Genomic DNA, 16,895 nt, shown 5'->3' on the forward strand with positions numbered 1-16,895 from the left:
TGCGTCTCAGCCTCCTGTCGACTCTGATAATGAGTACACAGTTTTGCTTCCCTGCTCTCAGTTTTTTTTCCCTGCAAGAAGCATGCTGCTTTGCTGCTGTGATAGGAGCTTAAATCCTCCAGCGTGGCCCGCCGGCACCGCCGCAACTACCCACTGGGCCGGAATAAATCCAGGAGCCTACAGGCTCGCCTGTGAATGGACCCACGCCTCTGAAACCGAGACCAGAACAAAGCCCTGTCCGCATCAATCCAGCAGCAATGAACCCAAAAGGCCTTCCTCCCTTGCCTGTGCGGCCTTCACAAAGGATGATTTCAGCTGCCTAATCAACTAGAAAAAATACTTGTGCCCTCCTCCCAGTTCCTGCTACAACCACTTCCCCTCCTCCTCCTCCCCTAACACGCAAATTTCACATGCCAGTGATTTTGTTTTTCATCACATGAAGGGAGAGGGCGATTGCGCCCCACAACATTTTCTCCCAAGCATATTTGAAATGTCAACATCATTAAGACCAACTGTCAAATTTAGTGATAGTGAAAGGGCCCCTACCAACCTAATGATTATAACGTCTTGCCAAGCCGTTAGAAGAGCTTGGGAAATGGTTGTTTTTCTGTCAAAGCTCTACAGGCTTACTTCCCCACCTGCACTTGTGGTAATGATCTCAGTGACAGACTCACTGACAATTACCTGACATTTTCATACATGCCCCCGGCTAGGTAAACACCCACATCCTTTTGATTCCTCGAAGATGCCTAACCAGTTTCTGGGCAAAGCAAACAGGCCCCGGTTCCCTCTGGCGATCCCTGTCATTAAGATTACCACAAGCCCACAGGGTCTTGTGTTGCACCAGCAAAAAGCTAGAGGTCAGTCCTGAGTCAGGTGTCCAGTGGTCTTGTAAGCTCCTCAGAGAAACCCACATTCAATGCAATTAAAATATGAGTCGACAAGAGCCCAGAGATACGGTGAAGCTGGCTGATTTAGTCAGATCAGTAATACAGAAGCTGTTCTGCGCTACATGCCAAATGTTTTGATTACGTTATACAACTAGTAAACCAAGTGCTGGTGGACGAGTTTTAGGAGTTTCCCTGTTGGTTGTTTTTCTTTAAAATCTAAATGGTATGAAAAGTTTCTATTTTCTGGCCCTATGAGTATTATTTTTCCAGCACCTATAGAAACAAATCTAAGGAGTTCTGGAACAGTCCTAGGCTACTTTCCATTAAGGAAAGTGTCTAGTACCAGAGCGATAGTCACACCTCGATCTCCTCTATTCAGTGAGAGGCAGAGAGGTGGATCAGCAGCCATGTATTACCCAAACAGAGGCTGTAGGCTGTATGACAGACAAAAGCTGCTTTACCAGGTGCACTACAATGCTGAACTTCTCCACACATCACCAGGAGGAGATGTTTGTGTCAACGCAAATTTCCAAATCGGTTTAACAACACATTGAATTGACTTTTCCCTGCCACCTCCCTCTGTGATGTGTCTAATCAAACTGACCTGCGAACAGATAATGGGCTGAAATCCTCCGACACTAGGCAGAATGTAAATACGCTGCAATGACATCATTACTAAATTAATTAACGCATTGCAGTTCAACGGTTTCGCTTATCGACCATACACAGTCCTGACATGTACGAGGTTATGCCCTCGTCTTGTTTGTGAATACTGCACTGCTAATGGTCCAAAATGATGTGAAATTGCATATTTCTATGCAATACACACACACACACACACACACACACACACACACACACACACACACACACACACACACACACACACACACACACACACACACACACACACACACACACACACACACACACACACACACACACACACACACACACACACACACACACACACACACACACACACACACACACACACACACACACACACACACACACACACACACACACACACACACACACACACACACACACACACCTAAGCCCTGCATAAACCTAGGCGAAACAGCTGCAGTGGCAGTATTAGCAGTTATAGCAAAGGCAGTGATTATATTAGTTGTAGTGGTAGAAATTAAAGTGGCACTAAAAGCAGCAGCCGCTGTAGCAGATATAACACACTGTATATAGCAGTGATGATGATGGTGCTGGTTGTCGTTCAAGCGTAACGTATAAAAAAACCTTTCAGTGAGACAAATGTGAAGGGAGAAAAAGATTTTACTCTCAACACTCCAAAGTGTACACATTTTGCCTTTTTTTCCCCTTACCTAAGCATGTGTGTCTGTCTGCGTTTTTGTGATAGTGTGCACTTTCTTCCAAGGCATCAGCGTAAGTTGTGTTGCAGGGCATTCTTACATCTGTGCTGCAGTAAGCGGTGCAGTAGGTGAGCAATTCAAGCGCGCCTCCTGCACAATTAGGCACAAACAAATCAAGTTAATAAGGCAAGACACTGCTTAAGTAATGATTTACTGTAACCACACCAAAAACATACTGGCCAGCCCAAGGATAACACTTCCCTCGCATAGCAGCAAACGTCTTCAATACCCCCCAATAGCCCAACCCCACCAACACTGTGCCCAGTCAGCCAGCCAAACTAAACCTTCCTTTAGTTGCTCGCACTTCTTGGCCTGTACAGATTCACTCTGCTTTGTGTTGTAATCCCTCTCAAACAGATTCTTAATTAAACACGGACAACATGGGGGTGAGGGTCAAAGACGTTGTCCATGCAGCAAGGACACGGAGGCCAGGGGACACTCATATTTGTGTGGGATTGTTCGACAGAGCTTGTTACCCGAGCTCTGTTCCTTTCTTTGTTGACAGAATAAAAAAAAAAAAAAGATGTCACTTTTGACAGCATTCCTAATCTACGCCCCCCATCCCCCCCTCCCGTGATGATTGCACAGCCCGCCCTAAATGCACTCATGCGCGTACAGAGTGGGGACAAGGTAAACACACGTACGCACGTTCACACACAAACACTGTTAAGTCAACTGTTCCTGTCCTCGGCTGCAGCTTCTAAAACGAAGATGTGCCTGATGGCATTAGCATAAAGCAAGCACGGCTGTGAAACTCTTTCTGAAAAGCGCAGGACTCTCTCCTCCCTCCTGTTCTCTCCCCCTCTCCCCCTCTCTGCCTCTCTCCTACCCTGTGATTGGCAGGTTTAATTAACAACAGGTCTTCCGGTCTGGCAGAAAGTGGGTGACAGAGTGGCTGAGTGGAAGGGGGATGGGAGGGAAGGGAGAGATGGGGGGGTGAAGAAGAGATATGAAAACAATACCTAGCCTACTTTTGTGTGCAATTAACTAGAGATGTCTGGGACTTGCTACAGAACCGCATGGGCGTGGCTGGACAGATTCAGGCAGAGGCAATTTATGTGCAAACCGTCCCTTGGGAGTGGCAATGACAAACATGTCATACATTGTTCTACATATGCATTCCTCTCCTCCACTTATCGGACCGGGGTGGCTGAAACCGCTCCCTGATCTTTAGTGCACTGAAGTGAATGTTACCTTTAGTGGCACCTGACCTGGGATTCGAATAGAAGCAGCAAGGAATCTGGATGTCAAGGAAATTAGCATAACAAGAAATAAAAAATGACCTTATGGCAGCTGACTCAGGAAATTGTATTAACCTCTTGCAACAGCCCTTTCCCGTGTCCCCCCTAAGGTTTGATACTTGGTCCCAACCTATTCTTCATTTATAATGTTCGCTTAAAGCCACATCATCCATAGCTACAATATTTCTCTCAGAGTTATGCGGACAACACCTCGCTCTACCTACATTTTTAGGCCCAGTAACTATAATAAAATAGACCTGAAGACAGGACTCAAGGACACAGATATGCTGATGACGCAGTTATATTAATTCTGTCTGTTACACAGCAACTAATGTTACTTAATCAATTCATAGATTTAACATAGATTGATAGATTTTACACGTCACTGTTTGTTTACCGGTAGTGGCAAATAATGTTACTATGTATGTTATTTGAGGTAAGGAGGGAATTGTATGAAGTCTGATGGAGTTTCTGAGATTTCGGGGCTGAGGTTTTTGAAATGAACAAAGCTGGGAAATCCCCTGGATCCTCGCACTCAAACAAATGGCTTCAACCTTCAACTTAAAATGCATGTTACGTATTGTCTTCAAAACCGCTGTACACTTATATGGTTTTGACCCGTTTCTTTTTTTTCTGCAGGTGTTGCTTGACTCTGTATATTGCAACACTATTTAAAAGCAAATATTTTTAAAGTGGAAGTGTAAAATTGGGAGAGGACAGGCAGCCAAGGGGAGGATCGGAACAGAATCTATGGCCACTGCAGGAGGACCCGCTATATATTTTTACAGAATAATCCGACCAATATTGTTGTTACCTCTGTGCAATAATTCTGCCTGAATGTGGAATAAAACCACATTACACTGACTACCAGCGGCAAAAGTCGTTTCTAAAACATTTGTCTTCATCAACTCAATCAGTAACCTATCTCCAACAGAGCCATAGCTCCTCTGGTGGCAGATCTTTTCTTTAGTTATTTAAAACATTAACGCCAACAAAGGAGCCCCTTCATGAAACAAAGACAACAAAATAAAGATAATAATATAAAGATCAACCAGTGCAGCTGTTTGGAGTAAAGCCTTCTGCTGCTCTCATCACTTTTCTAGGTCAATATACAGGAGGCTGTGTTTAAACCAACTCACAAACAACATATGTCAACTGTTGCCTCATGCAAGGGCAAACAAAGTAGATTTGTTTTTAATGTCTACTCAGGTCATGTCTGCTTCATCCCTCCAGTGTCTGGGCCAGCGTCATCATCCTCTCATGGCCTGTTAGTGTTGTGTGTGGGCCTGGTGACCCCGGCCACAGCGCCATCTGCTCAGACTCCATTGATGCTAAGATTAGGGGTGTACAGGCCAGGAGGACGCAGGGACACACATGTTTGGTGGCCGATCTGGAGACACCTCCCCCCGAGTCACTTTCACCCCGGCTCCGGTCTGCTGGATCAGATGGTGGGGGGGGTTGAAAGGGTGGTGCGCAAAATTGTAACACAGACGGAAAGCCAACCACCAGCTGATTTCCATGCTGTTTTTCCTGCAGCCCCCACCGATGTCATCAATAATCCCCCTACCCCCTTCTTGTGCTCCACACACTCTTCTACCACTTCCCTCACTTCACTCTCTGCCTCTTTTCCTCCACCTCCGCCTGTGATGATGCGCCTACACTTGAGCGTCTTGCCTATTGAATCAATGATTCAGAGCCTCCTGTAGCGGCAAGCTTATAAAAACCACAAACTTATGCTAGAGGCAGAGGCACAGGCAGTGCTACACCTCATAAAACAGAATGAGGATTTTGGAGCTGTATGATTCCAGTCATCCTCGGCTCGGTAATGCGTCCCCATGTGATTGCAAAGATGCTGAACCTCACTCATTCTCATGCAGGGAGCTAACCCCCAGCTCCTTGCTCATGAATGTAATCCTTTATGTTTATCAGAGGCCACGGGGCCACAATCCCCGTACTCGCTACTGATACAGTTGACATTTGGAAGGCCAAAGCGGCAGATGCTAGCCCAGGTGTTATTGCTTCTTATAACTTCCATAACACTGCTATCTTCTAGTGTCCCTGCCAAGGTGGCCCCTCCAAACAGAATGAAGGTTGGAGAGGACAAATAGACCAGTATAACAAAAAGTGAAAACCATTTTGAGTTAGTTAGAAATGACTTGCTGAAAAGCCATTTCTAAAAAGAAGAAGGAGAAGGACAGATGGAGGAGGCAACAGGGCAAAGATGGGGGAGCAAGACATTAACCCTGCCGGGGTTAAAGGTTCGATTCCCAGCAGGAAACGCCAACACTTAAAGTGTTGATTAATTTAGCTTCGAAACCTTTGAAAAGTCAGTTTCTTCCTGCAGGACAGTTCCTCCCAATCGGTGGAAGCTGCTGTCAGGTCCCTGTTCAGCATCTGAACCCCCCTCCTCCCTTCTGACATTAGAATGGAGGGCAGCGTGACCAACCATTTATGCTGTAACCTTCCAAAACCAATAATCTGACAAGCATGACCGTTATCTGGCAGGTGTGTGGAGGTTATGAAAATATGAGGTTCTTTTCTTGTGGATAAACTCCTCAGCCAATTCTCTGGATTTTGTTCTGTGGCATTTATTCAAATTGACATTAGAGTAAGAGGAAGTGAAGACGGAGGTGCTGAGGATGTCCCGCAGTGACAGCAGACACACAGGTGCTGCTGCTCATGCTGCATAACCCTTCCCTGCTGTGCACAGGAGGGTCACTGGTAACCTTGACAGTGGTGAACAGGCTCTGCTGCAGTGCCCTTGTTCACTTCGTAAGGGACATGTCACATTATTTCATAATTTTACTTTTTTTCACTCAACTTTCCCTTCAACTTTTAATATCTCTCGTGTGCCACAGGGACATTCGGAGGCCCACAGGTTTGATAACTTTAAAACGCCTACTTTTAAAACGTAATATCTACAGCTACCCTGGGACTTTCACACCCAGGGTCCTGCTCCATATCACTATTTTCTTTCCTTTTTTTACCTTACAAAAACGAGGGGAAGGATAAAAGTAGGAGTTTGTAGTTTGGCAGTTAATCTAACTTGACTTTATCAGCACTGTGGTGTTCTACATTAATGACACGGGGGAGTAAACATGTGAGCCCCAAGAGGGAAACTCTGGAAGATAAAGAGTTGAGGAGGAGGAAGCAGAGCTGCAAAGCTTTTGGCTTGGTGCAGTTATTTTGCCCTAGAAGCTGTATTGAGGAAAGGAAGCGAGAGAAATGCCATTCCCGCAGTTTGGCCACAGATGTCATCTCAATCTGAAGTGACACTTGCTGAAAGCACCGCCACAAAATCACCCCGTGGCAGGACTCTGACCCCCGTCCGCTGAATCTGCTGTTCTGCCATCTCGCACTGCAGCGATAACCGAGCAACGGTTTCCTCTCTGCCGCCGTCAACCTGCAATCAGTAGTGACAGGTCTGACCACAGGTTCCGTGGCCTAGGAACCGCTTGGACAATTGATTCAACAGCACAGTGTAAACAAATGGTCGGCAGAAGCAACGGAGGAATATTCATGAAGATTATTCATGGTTGACTGTCAGCGGCGGTGACAAATCTGAGAAGCAACAGCGGCGGCAGCAGAGTCTGACGGAGAGCAGGACTGGACTAAATGGACAAGCAGCCGTCACTGCAGAACAGTCATGCTCCTCCATATCTCTCCTCTGTGTCCAACCCATCATTAATATGAGGACACAGACACAGCTACAACCAGCAGGAGTCTACATCATCAGTCTCACCTGTCATTCCAAACACATTGGCCCAGTGCTGAGAGCAAAGATTTCGAAAGCACAGGGTGAATTACCCTTGAAAGGGAGGATCCTCCCTCAAACGCTGTTATCTATCATCAGTGTGTGATGTTGAGTGCATTCCTGGGCTCCAAAGTACTTTTCTGTTGTACCCACTTTCCATGCTGTCTCCACTCCTACTTACTATGGTTAGGGCCAATGTGATAGTTTAGGTTTAGGTGCAAATACCAGAATTTGACATTTTTCAATCTTACACTGAGAAATATGAAAAACAGAAAAAAAAACTATATGAACAAACGATTTTTAAATGTGATCTTAAGACAAGCAGCAGTACAATACCTTTTCCTGAATGAAACAATTTCTGCAACTGACAAAAAGCTCCTAATCATATATTCAAAGACAATTTTCAGGAGCTGACTGAGTTTAATACTGACTACTGAATAATAAAAGCCAATATCCCTAAGAAAGGACATGAACTTCTAGTCCTGGTCTATGTTCCATTACAGGCTAACACTATATAATAACTGTCAATAGTATTTTGGAGTAAGTACAAATCAATGCCATTTCTACTATTTCTACAAACTGTGCAAGATGTGCCAATAAGCATCAGTCAAATACTTGATTAATTGTTCTGTTGATTGACAGAAATCCTTCATGAAAACCTTCCAGGTATAAATATCCCAAAGGTATCATGAGGACATTCTGAGTTTCTTTGTCTTATAATTTTGCTATTAGAGGACATCATGAAACCAAGTTGGACTTCACTATTCTCTGGCACTTTACCCCAATGATTTATCAAGAGAATAATCAGCAGATTAATAAATGATTGAGATAATCACTAGCGGTGGTACCAATTTCCTTGATATTGAAACTACATATGATATCCTATAATGCAATAGGACCCAGGGGTTCAGACTTCACTTTGCACTGAGTACGGATTATTATTCTCAGTCTTTGTACTGTAAAGCGCTTTGAGCAGTCATCAAGACCAGAAAAGTGCTACTTAAATACAGAACATTTACCATTTGTTTAAATAAAGTTTTATCTTGAGTTCCGAAAGATATCTCCCGGATTTTCAGTACGTCTAAATGCGTGACAATAATATTTGAAATCATTTAAACTATGATAAAGTCTTAAATGAGGGTGTTTTCTAATGAGATCAACACGGTCATTGTCTCCAACTCTGTATTCTTGTGGAGAGGGAGGTGTCCAAAAAAGGTACATAGAGCAGGTTGTGTGTACCTGTAGGAGTACACTCCATAGCCTAAGTGCAGTTTAATCGACACCGCCAAAGCTACAAAGGCACGGCACAACACAGCCACTGCTCAAGTGTTTTCAAATAGATGTTTTCAAGGTCCTTTAGATTTGACAAGATAAGCGTTCAAGCCAAGTTGATGATATTTTCTTTCTTGAGCTGTTTGCGGAATTAAGAGATGCTGTGTTTCCAGACACAGATATTGTTGTCAGTGCACTGCAGTCGGGTAACGATGCCTCTGCTGTCAAAGCCTCATCCCCATACCCTCAGTGCGCCGTGGACAATTTGAGACATGATCTCTAGCACAGGGCGAGCACTTAAAGTGAAGAAGAGAGAGGGTGTAGGAGGGCAGAGAAGAAGCCTTTCCAAAGGAAATACTTCTACTACTATTGCTCCCTGATTTGGGGTTGAAATGCTTTGGATGGTTGGACGCCTTATACTTTTCAGCAGGGCACGTCTCTGAGATTGTAGAAAACATAGAATTAGCAGCCCTCTGCATTACCTGCACGCCTGCAGCAGACAGCAAACTGCTAAATCCAAATTCCACCAGTAGCTGATTCTCAAGCAGCTGAGGCATTCACGCTACATGAACTCATTCCCGCGACTATTTCACTGATTTCACGAAACGTTTCATCCTGCAGATCGTTATATAGTTTTCTGAAATAAAACCGAAAGCTGTATAGCGTAAGCAACAGCAATCAAACACCCAAGCCATTTCCTTGAAAGTAAAGTGAAGACCAGCCCAGGGGTTCTGCAACACGTGAGGATGTCTAAAACTGAGCAAATTCATTTTATAGTCTAAACCTTGTTTAGCAGTCAGCCTGGCAGGCAGAGCGGCGCCTGCTGGCACACCTCCATCTGTTCAATAATGATTCTTTGTCGATGGGGGAAAAACAACACGTTCCTAACACCTGGAGAGGCAGTACCGGTGCTGCCGCTCTCCTCCAAGATGCCTCGTGGGTCCGGGCCAAGACGCCACAGCGCTGTCAGCTCCATTTACCATGGAGAGTGGTGACAGGCACGTGCACGCGGCAGCACAGCCCTGGTAGATAACTGTCACAGGCATGGTGCATGAGGAGATAACCTTTGGAGGGCGGTCTGACAGCCACCGCCATCAATGACTGTCGTGTGGCTTCAGGCCCTGCTGAACAATGAGCTGGATTCAATAATCAAGATAATCAGAGGAAGCAAATCAGTGTTGGGCATCTGACATTACTTTGTCAATAGCTCAAAAAGGAAAAGTAGTTGGGTATGTTGCTTCATTTTAATTGCACAGCCCAGATCAGCTCCAGAGACGTGTGCAGACGGTTTATGCAACAACAGCTGGACGGGATTAAAGGACGACACACACAAACACGCAGAGACCACACTTGCACACACGAACACACACAGTAACTGAAATAGGACAACAATACTAAGATGAGTGATCAAAGAATGATAATTCATTATTATATCAGATTGCTACGATTTTCAAATTAAAAGCACAAATGTACATTGTGCTTAACTGGCACGCTCATGTATGAGGAGAATTTCCACATCTGTTTATTTGCTTGTGTCATTTTTTATTTAAAATAATTAAAAACACCACTTTCAACCGAATCTCTGCTTTGAGAACTGGTAAAATAGATTTTCCCTTGAATTCTGCATTGCTGTTTAACTTTTGATTTATCTTTCGCGTTGCTAATGTTTCTTCTTCCGCCTCTCTCTGCCTCTTTCTGTCAAAAGTAAAAGTTTATTTTGAAGACTGATCTTGTACTCTGGAGCAGTTACAGAAATATATCCAATCAATGGGAATGAGGGTGACTAGTTAACTCTGCCCATCACACACTTGACCATTAGCTCCTCGGTAACTTGCAGATATCAGAGCTATATGATAATAGGGTAGAAAACACTTCCAAACAATGGATTTGAATTCTCTTTTGTAACTTATCCGACAGATTTTGTTTCACTCAGAAACAGCTCACATGACGACAATTTATGTTACTCTTTAAACTCCATAGACAGGAAAGATGAAACATTGGAACTTTCAGGAAAATTAGAAGGTAATGTTTTGTTCTTTTGGTAAAAACTTATGTTGCAATCAACCAAAATAGATTGTTCCAACTTTGTACTGTTCACAATTTACACCCAGTGCTAGCCTTGTATTCACAGCATATATGTTACTATAGCTTCTCTTGAGGTGATATGCATTTCTATACAGATACATTTATAAATTCATTTTAAACTAGACTTTCAGTTTGAATACGTTTCTGTAGTTTTTCTTAACAAAGACAAAGAAATCACAGCTGCTATTTATTTCAAACTTGAATTTATTTTTCTTCTATTGGTGAAACAGCAAACATGACGCCTGAGGATCCCAAAGTAAAAATAATGCTACTTAATAAAATACAAAGTCATTGTACCACTTAATGCATTCCTGCACAAACCTGTTGACAACTGATGATTACTTAAGGGGTCTAGATGTAAAGACATATGGAGCAGAAGGAGCTGGAATTCAGCCTAGAAAGATACAAAAAAATCCGCTGGAGGCGACATCGCTTTTCACCGGCTCCAGTCTGATGGAGAAAATTGACTTCAGTGGCACAACAGCCGCCTACGTGTCTCCCTGAATAAAAAGAGGAAATCCTTTTGAGATAAATAGAAGTTATTGTGCTGCAGCTGCAGAGGAATCCAAAAGTCTGAGATTGCTTCTCGCATCACAATAAAGTGGTCTCAGACTTTTGGACCCCACCAGTATATTCAGATATATTTAAAGACATTGATGTTTGCACAAATGTTTCCGTCTAGTCATTGGCCTGAGAAATGTCAAAAACCAATGAAGATTTCTACCATTGCGACTTCAAGTAAAACATAAATTCTGTTAAACTTGAAACTGCTTTCAACTTTTCTACAGAAAAATTCAGGACAATTTGTCCCTACTTGACTGCACAAGACAATCCAAGAGTCCTTGTCCTGGACCTTGGTCGGTACAGACGTTCAGCTGACATCTATCTGGTAGGAAATTGTTTACAGATCCAGACTTAAACCTTACAGACTCACTAGGATGACCCTAATGATATTGAATGCTTTTGGCACACCGGACCTTGAATCAACGTTGATGATAATGTCTGCATTTTCACAACAACATTTTTTTGCTAAACAAAAAACGTAAAAATGTTAGCTGCTTAGTACTGTAAACAGATGTTCAAGCTGACTTTTAAAATCTCACCTCCAGTTCTCCCTTAAGAACAACCCACACATTTTCCCACCCAGGCTCGTTTATCCTTCACCTTTTGAGTTGTCCGTCTACAAAGTAAACAAATCTTACAGCAAGTTGCTGCACCAGTGTTTTCCATTTTGTTTACATCATGACATGGTGCATTGCTCCCTGATTGCTCACTCTGGCACAATAGTCTTAGAAATAACATCCTGTTGTGCGTGATGCACCATTATTTTTATCCTGAAGTGTGTGCACGTTTATGCTTCGAGAGAAGAACATCTGTGAAGTTTCTCCTGATGATGCGTGATGCAACACGGCTGCAAAATCAGTTAGGACTTTAAAACTTTCTTTCAGCCTGAGCCCAGCTTTAGCCACGCTGTCAGTAACACTCTCGGAGACAGACACAATGACTGTCAACTGCCACCAGAGGCAACTACAAACTTTCAAAAGCCATCAAAGTGGTAGAATATATGAAAGGAAAGGCTTTATTGACTTTCACCTCAGCCGGCCTGGTTTGCTCTCATGGCTCTGCCGGTCATGCTGCTTTTACTGATTGAATGTGTCCACACATTTGATGCCTGGCCATTAAATACTCTATTTAGACTGAAGAAAAACAGGCTCGTGTAGAGGGATTGTTAAATGCAATCTTTATCGTAGAAGGTGCAAAGATAAATATGGGCTGTACTTCATCATTAGAAAATTGGTAATTTTTATCAATTTCAAGCTTAATTGCATCCATTTTTCTTCAGCCAAACAGACAATTAGAGCAGGATTCTTTGGTCTGTTGCCCCTGAAGGCAGTCGCTGGGCTCTGAGGGCTTGTAAGTGTCTGATAAACGATCTGACCTGGTGATACATTTTTGTGATTTTTCTTCTTCTATAAAATGGATGTCGCGATAACCTCGTTCCTTTGCCATCTCATTGTCAAGAACTATAATTGCAGTGTGTAGACATTTTCTTGAACAGCGTGTAGCCATTATGCAATCCGCCGTTGTTCTATTAAAGAATCATGTTATTTCCTCCAGAACAAGCACATTTCATCATTACATTATGTTCGAGCATACGCCCCATTTTCCCTAGGAGAGGTGAGTGTGTGTGTGTGTGTGTGTGTGTGTGGTTGTGTGTGTGTGTGTGTGTGGCTTTTTTTCGTCGGATTAACACTTTTTTCGTTGGAGCCAAATCAACCCCGCTACACATCGAGTACCCACTCTAACTTCCTCGCAGAAGCCCATGAAAGTCCACCCTTTGGTGTCGGTGCCCATTTCAGTGTGGTCTGTTCAAACTCACCTCCTTTCGGACCTCCAGTCCGGGATTGTCTGGAGCTGCGTGTCAGGCGTTGGTGTTTGCTCACATGGTTTCATTTCAAGATTGAATTAGCCTCGGAGCCCTCGCTAACAGGGGACGGGTGCACTCAAACAACATGCAAGGCTTCACCTCGGCAATCACACATTCTGTAGGTGAAACCACGGAGCGGAGGAACAAGGACCTGCTCGTGCAGCCACACACAGGCCCTTCCCTTTGCTACCGGAGCAGTTGCTTGAATACAGCAGAAGTACACCGCGAGGGTGCCACTGCATTTCCTCATGTTTATTTCAAAATTAAAGCTGCCTGACAGTGACACCACTTGTTGACACCACGCAAAATGCAGCAAAAGGCAACTGTTTACACTTCAACGCCCTCAGATCCTGTCGCACGGTGTCAAAAAACCTGCAAGGCACCCGCTTTGATCAGTTTTTACCTGGAGCAGGAGCTGTGTACTAGAAACCTGCATACTTTTCAACTGCCAGGCAAAGTGTTTCTGAAGCATGCAGTGGTACAACATTCAACCGGTGATGTGATGCACTTCAAAACAAACGCACCGACTGTTTAATATCCGATCCCAACAAGGGTTGACCGCTCGTCAGGGTGCAACACGGCTGTGTTTCCAAGCATCCACATGTGGTGACCCTTTCAAAACAACTGTTCACCATGACGCCTTCCAACTGTGGCTGACCAGAGCTTTGTTTTATGAAAAGCATCATCATATTTTCACATATAACCAGAGGGTCAGCGGATAGATACTGAACCTCAAATCACCCCTAGTGGTTGTGTCATTCTCTCACAAGTGCTGCTAATAGATGCATCATATGAACGTGTGTGTGATTTGGCGCTATATACACATACACACCATTTACCATTTCACTTTTTAACTATTCTTGTGTTGAATATGTTGTGTTGTTTTTACTGATTTTTCACCTTTGAATGTATGTGTTGTAATGTGTTGTATCATTATTATACTATATTATATTATTTACATGAACGTCTCCCTTTCTAAAGCAATGAATGTCTTTAAATTCAAAATGTTACGGTAAAAAGTTTGGTGTTATACGATACCCTCAGTCCTGTTTATTTCTATAAATACCAAAGCAACAACTAGTTTGGGGCAATTCAAACCATTTTTTACCTCAAATGAAATTTAATTGGCACGTGATTTGTTTAAACTAATTCCAACGTTGTTCATTCATCCCTCCCAGGTTGAGATTTTTATATTTCCTCCTGCATTTCCCCTGCATGCAAATCCATCAGACAAGTTTGTCCACCTGACTCTGCAGCGCTCGGCTGGGTGTTTGGTAGACAGCCAGCAGGGGCCTCCCCGGGTTCCTTATCACCGGAGAGGGAGCTGCTGCCGAGTCTTTCAGCCGACAGCATTATCTTATCTTTGTTACCCTCTACAGTGAAGAAACTGAAATACTTATACAACACTGTTCTGAATGGGTAAGCGGCCACGCTTTGCTTACTATCGTTTTACTCCTTTTTTATTAATTAGCTTAGTTTACTGATTGGTCAACAGGATCAACAAAAAAAAAATCACGTCAACAAAGAATTTCAAGGAGCTCCCTCTGCTGGATTACAGGGTAAACTGCTTCAATTGGTCCCTTATAGAATGTACAGTTTGACACTGAACAAGTCACTACATTTTGAAATGTGTAATGTTTTCCTGTGCTCAAATAATGGCAGCACAATTAATTAGTCTTAATGCAAGAAGAGTCCCTTTTTAACTAAGCGGCAATGTCAAGAAGGATTTGGCTTCAGCTTCTCATGTGGGAAAAACATGTTATCTTCTTATTCTCCTATGAGAGTAAAATGAATGTCTTCTGAACAGTTGGTGGCACGAATCAAGACATCTGAAATTTGTGTTTTTCCATTTTTTTCTGACAAACTGATCTGGAAAACTCCCTGATAATAACAACAATCCTTTGATGAAGATACAAATGTGAACCTGTCAAAAAAAGCAGAAATGTGTGGAGATGAAAGAAATATTTAGAAATAAAACATGACATCTGGCGATTTGATACTACCACACATTTCAGTTGGACGCCAGAAACAATATTAGGAGCAGCTTCATCTGTTCCTTCTGCTTCCATTATTGACAACGGAATTCATTTCCGACAAATAACCTGAATTAAAGCCAAATGGTGATGAGACGTCCCCCTGTGTTGTTGTCTGTGAGCTCATTAGACAGTTGGCTTGTTGCATTAGATCTTGCCTTCAGGACCAGTTTGATCCTGGAGAGCAGGGAGTGGTTCTCTGCGCGTCTGCTCGAGCAACTGCTTCTGGTGGCTGTGTAACCGACACCCGTGAACCAGTATATATATATACCAGAGCTTCAACGTGCACATGCTCCGCCACAGAGCGTTCCTGGAATAAACCAGCTGGCCCTTTCACTTGAGACCAACTTGACGGGTTGTGACCGCTGGGACATCTCTTTCTTGCCGTTTAAATGTTGAACAGGCAAAGAGACGAGGATTGAACTCGGATAGTCTCTGTGGATCTCAGGTATCACAACTGCAAGTCTCAGTTCTCCTCCCCGAGAACTACTTCTGTCTGTCAAACTTCACCTGACACACACACACACACACACACACACACACACACACACACACACACACACACACACACACACACACACACACACACACACACTTTTCATCAGCTGCCTGTGCTGTTATGTGGGGCACTACACTTTATTAGTAAATCATCCCCGCTGCATTGCTCTGTTGCGGTGGAAAACACACACCACCTGATTTGTTCACCCCGAAAAGTTTTTCTCCCGGAAGGCTCTGCTTGCACACCGAGCCACATTTCCCCCCCACCCCGCCGCTCCACAGACACTATTATGCAAAATGCTCCATCAAGTCTTATTAACACGCAGACCCGTGCGCAGCTCCTTTACTGTGCGTCAGCAATACAAAAATCGATTTGGAAAAAGAAAGAATATCCAAAGAGGGATGGCATCATCAGCCGGGTGTGATTTACACGATGTGGGTTGTTGTGTGGACAGTGAGGACATGACAGTTAAGAGAGAGATAGAGAGACAGAGAGGGAGAATGGAGAGAGGTCCTGTCTGATAACGTTTCCCTTCGCGTAAAGAGGCACGAAGTTGGCACCGTTGAATGAAGCAAGATGCAACTTTGGAAGTTGAGGAAACAGGGATATGAGGAGATGCGACCACGACTCCCACACATACGACAAGACAAGCGGCTCGAACAACTTTACACCCGAAACTTTGCACCGGGAGCTTGACAGGTGCGCGGAGCTCTTTTTCAAACCCATGTCTAAAACGTCTGATTCCCTTCGCTTACCTGTTGGTCCCTCCATGCTGTCTGCGTAGATCCCGACGGCCAGCATCAGTAGCAATGCAGCTGGACACATGTTGGCGGAAAGAAGAGTTAAAGTCCAGCTGTTTTTTTGTCACAGGGAGAAAATCCTAGAGGAAACTCCAGCAGCAGCAGAGGCGGTGGCGGCGGGTGAGTGTGAACACTGGAGAGAAGTTGTGCGCTCCGCTCCATTCAGGCTACGGCTCCCTCCACCGCCCGCACAGCGAGCATCTGAGCTGCAGCGATTCAAACTGAAGCCCCTCGTTCCTCTAACGGCTCCGCTACTTCTTTTCTCTTTTTGTTATGCGCTCACAAGCGAGCGAGTGGGACGCGGGACTGCGGGCCTGCGGCGCCTCCATGTGGCGAGGAGGGGGGATCCAGCACCCGTACGCCTCCAAACCCTGCACCCACAGTCTGCGGGTTCTGTAGAGGCAACATAACACGTCTGTGACTCGTCTGTTAAACTTGTGATGCAGCTGTAGCCATGAAAAAGCTGAAAAAGCTGTAGGTGGCATATAACAACGACATTAAT

General features: G+C 44.1%; 1 protein-coding gene across 4 annotated transcripts in view; it reads right to left on the reverse strand.

The window, feature by feature from the left end:
• The window catches only part of ptprua (protein tyrosine phosphatase receptor type Ua), a 187,139-nt gene extending 170,575 nt beyond the window's left edge, over window positions 1-16,564 (reverse strand). For all 4 annotated transcript variants that reach the window (XM_062410447.1, XM_062410446.1, XM_062410445.1 and 1 more), the window contains exon 1: window positions 16,349-16,564. In XM_062410447.1, coding sequence (XP_062266431.1) covers window positions 16,349-16,418 — 70 coding nt within the window. In that variant the 5' untranslated portion in view covers window positions 16,419-16,564. The remainder of the gene's footprint in view (window positions 1-16,348) is intronic.
• Between the last annotated feature and the right edge of the window lie 331 nt (window positions 16,565-16,895).

This window comes from Platichthys flesus, chromosome 17 (genome assembly GCF_949316205.1).
Source record: "Platichthys flesus chromosome 17, fPlaFle2.1, whole genome shotgun sequence".
Classification (NCBI taxonomy): Eukaryota; Metazoa; Chordata; class Actinopteri; order Pleuronectiformes; family Pleuronectidae; genus Platichthys; species Platichthys flesus.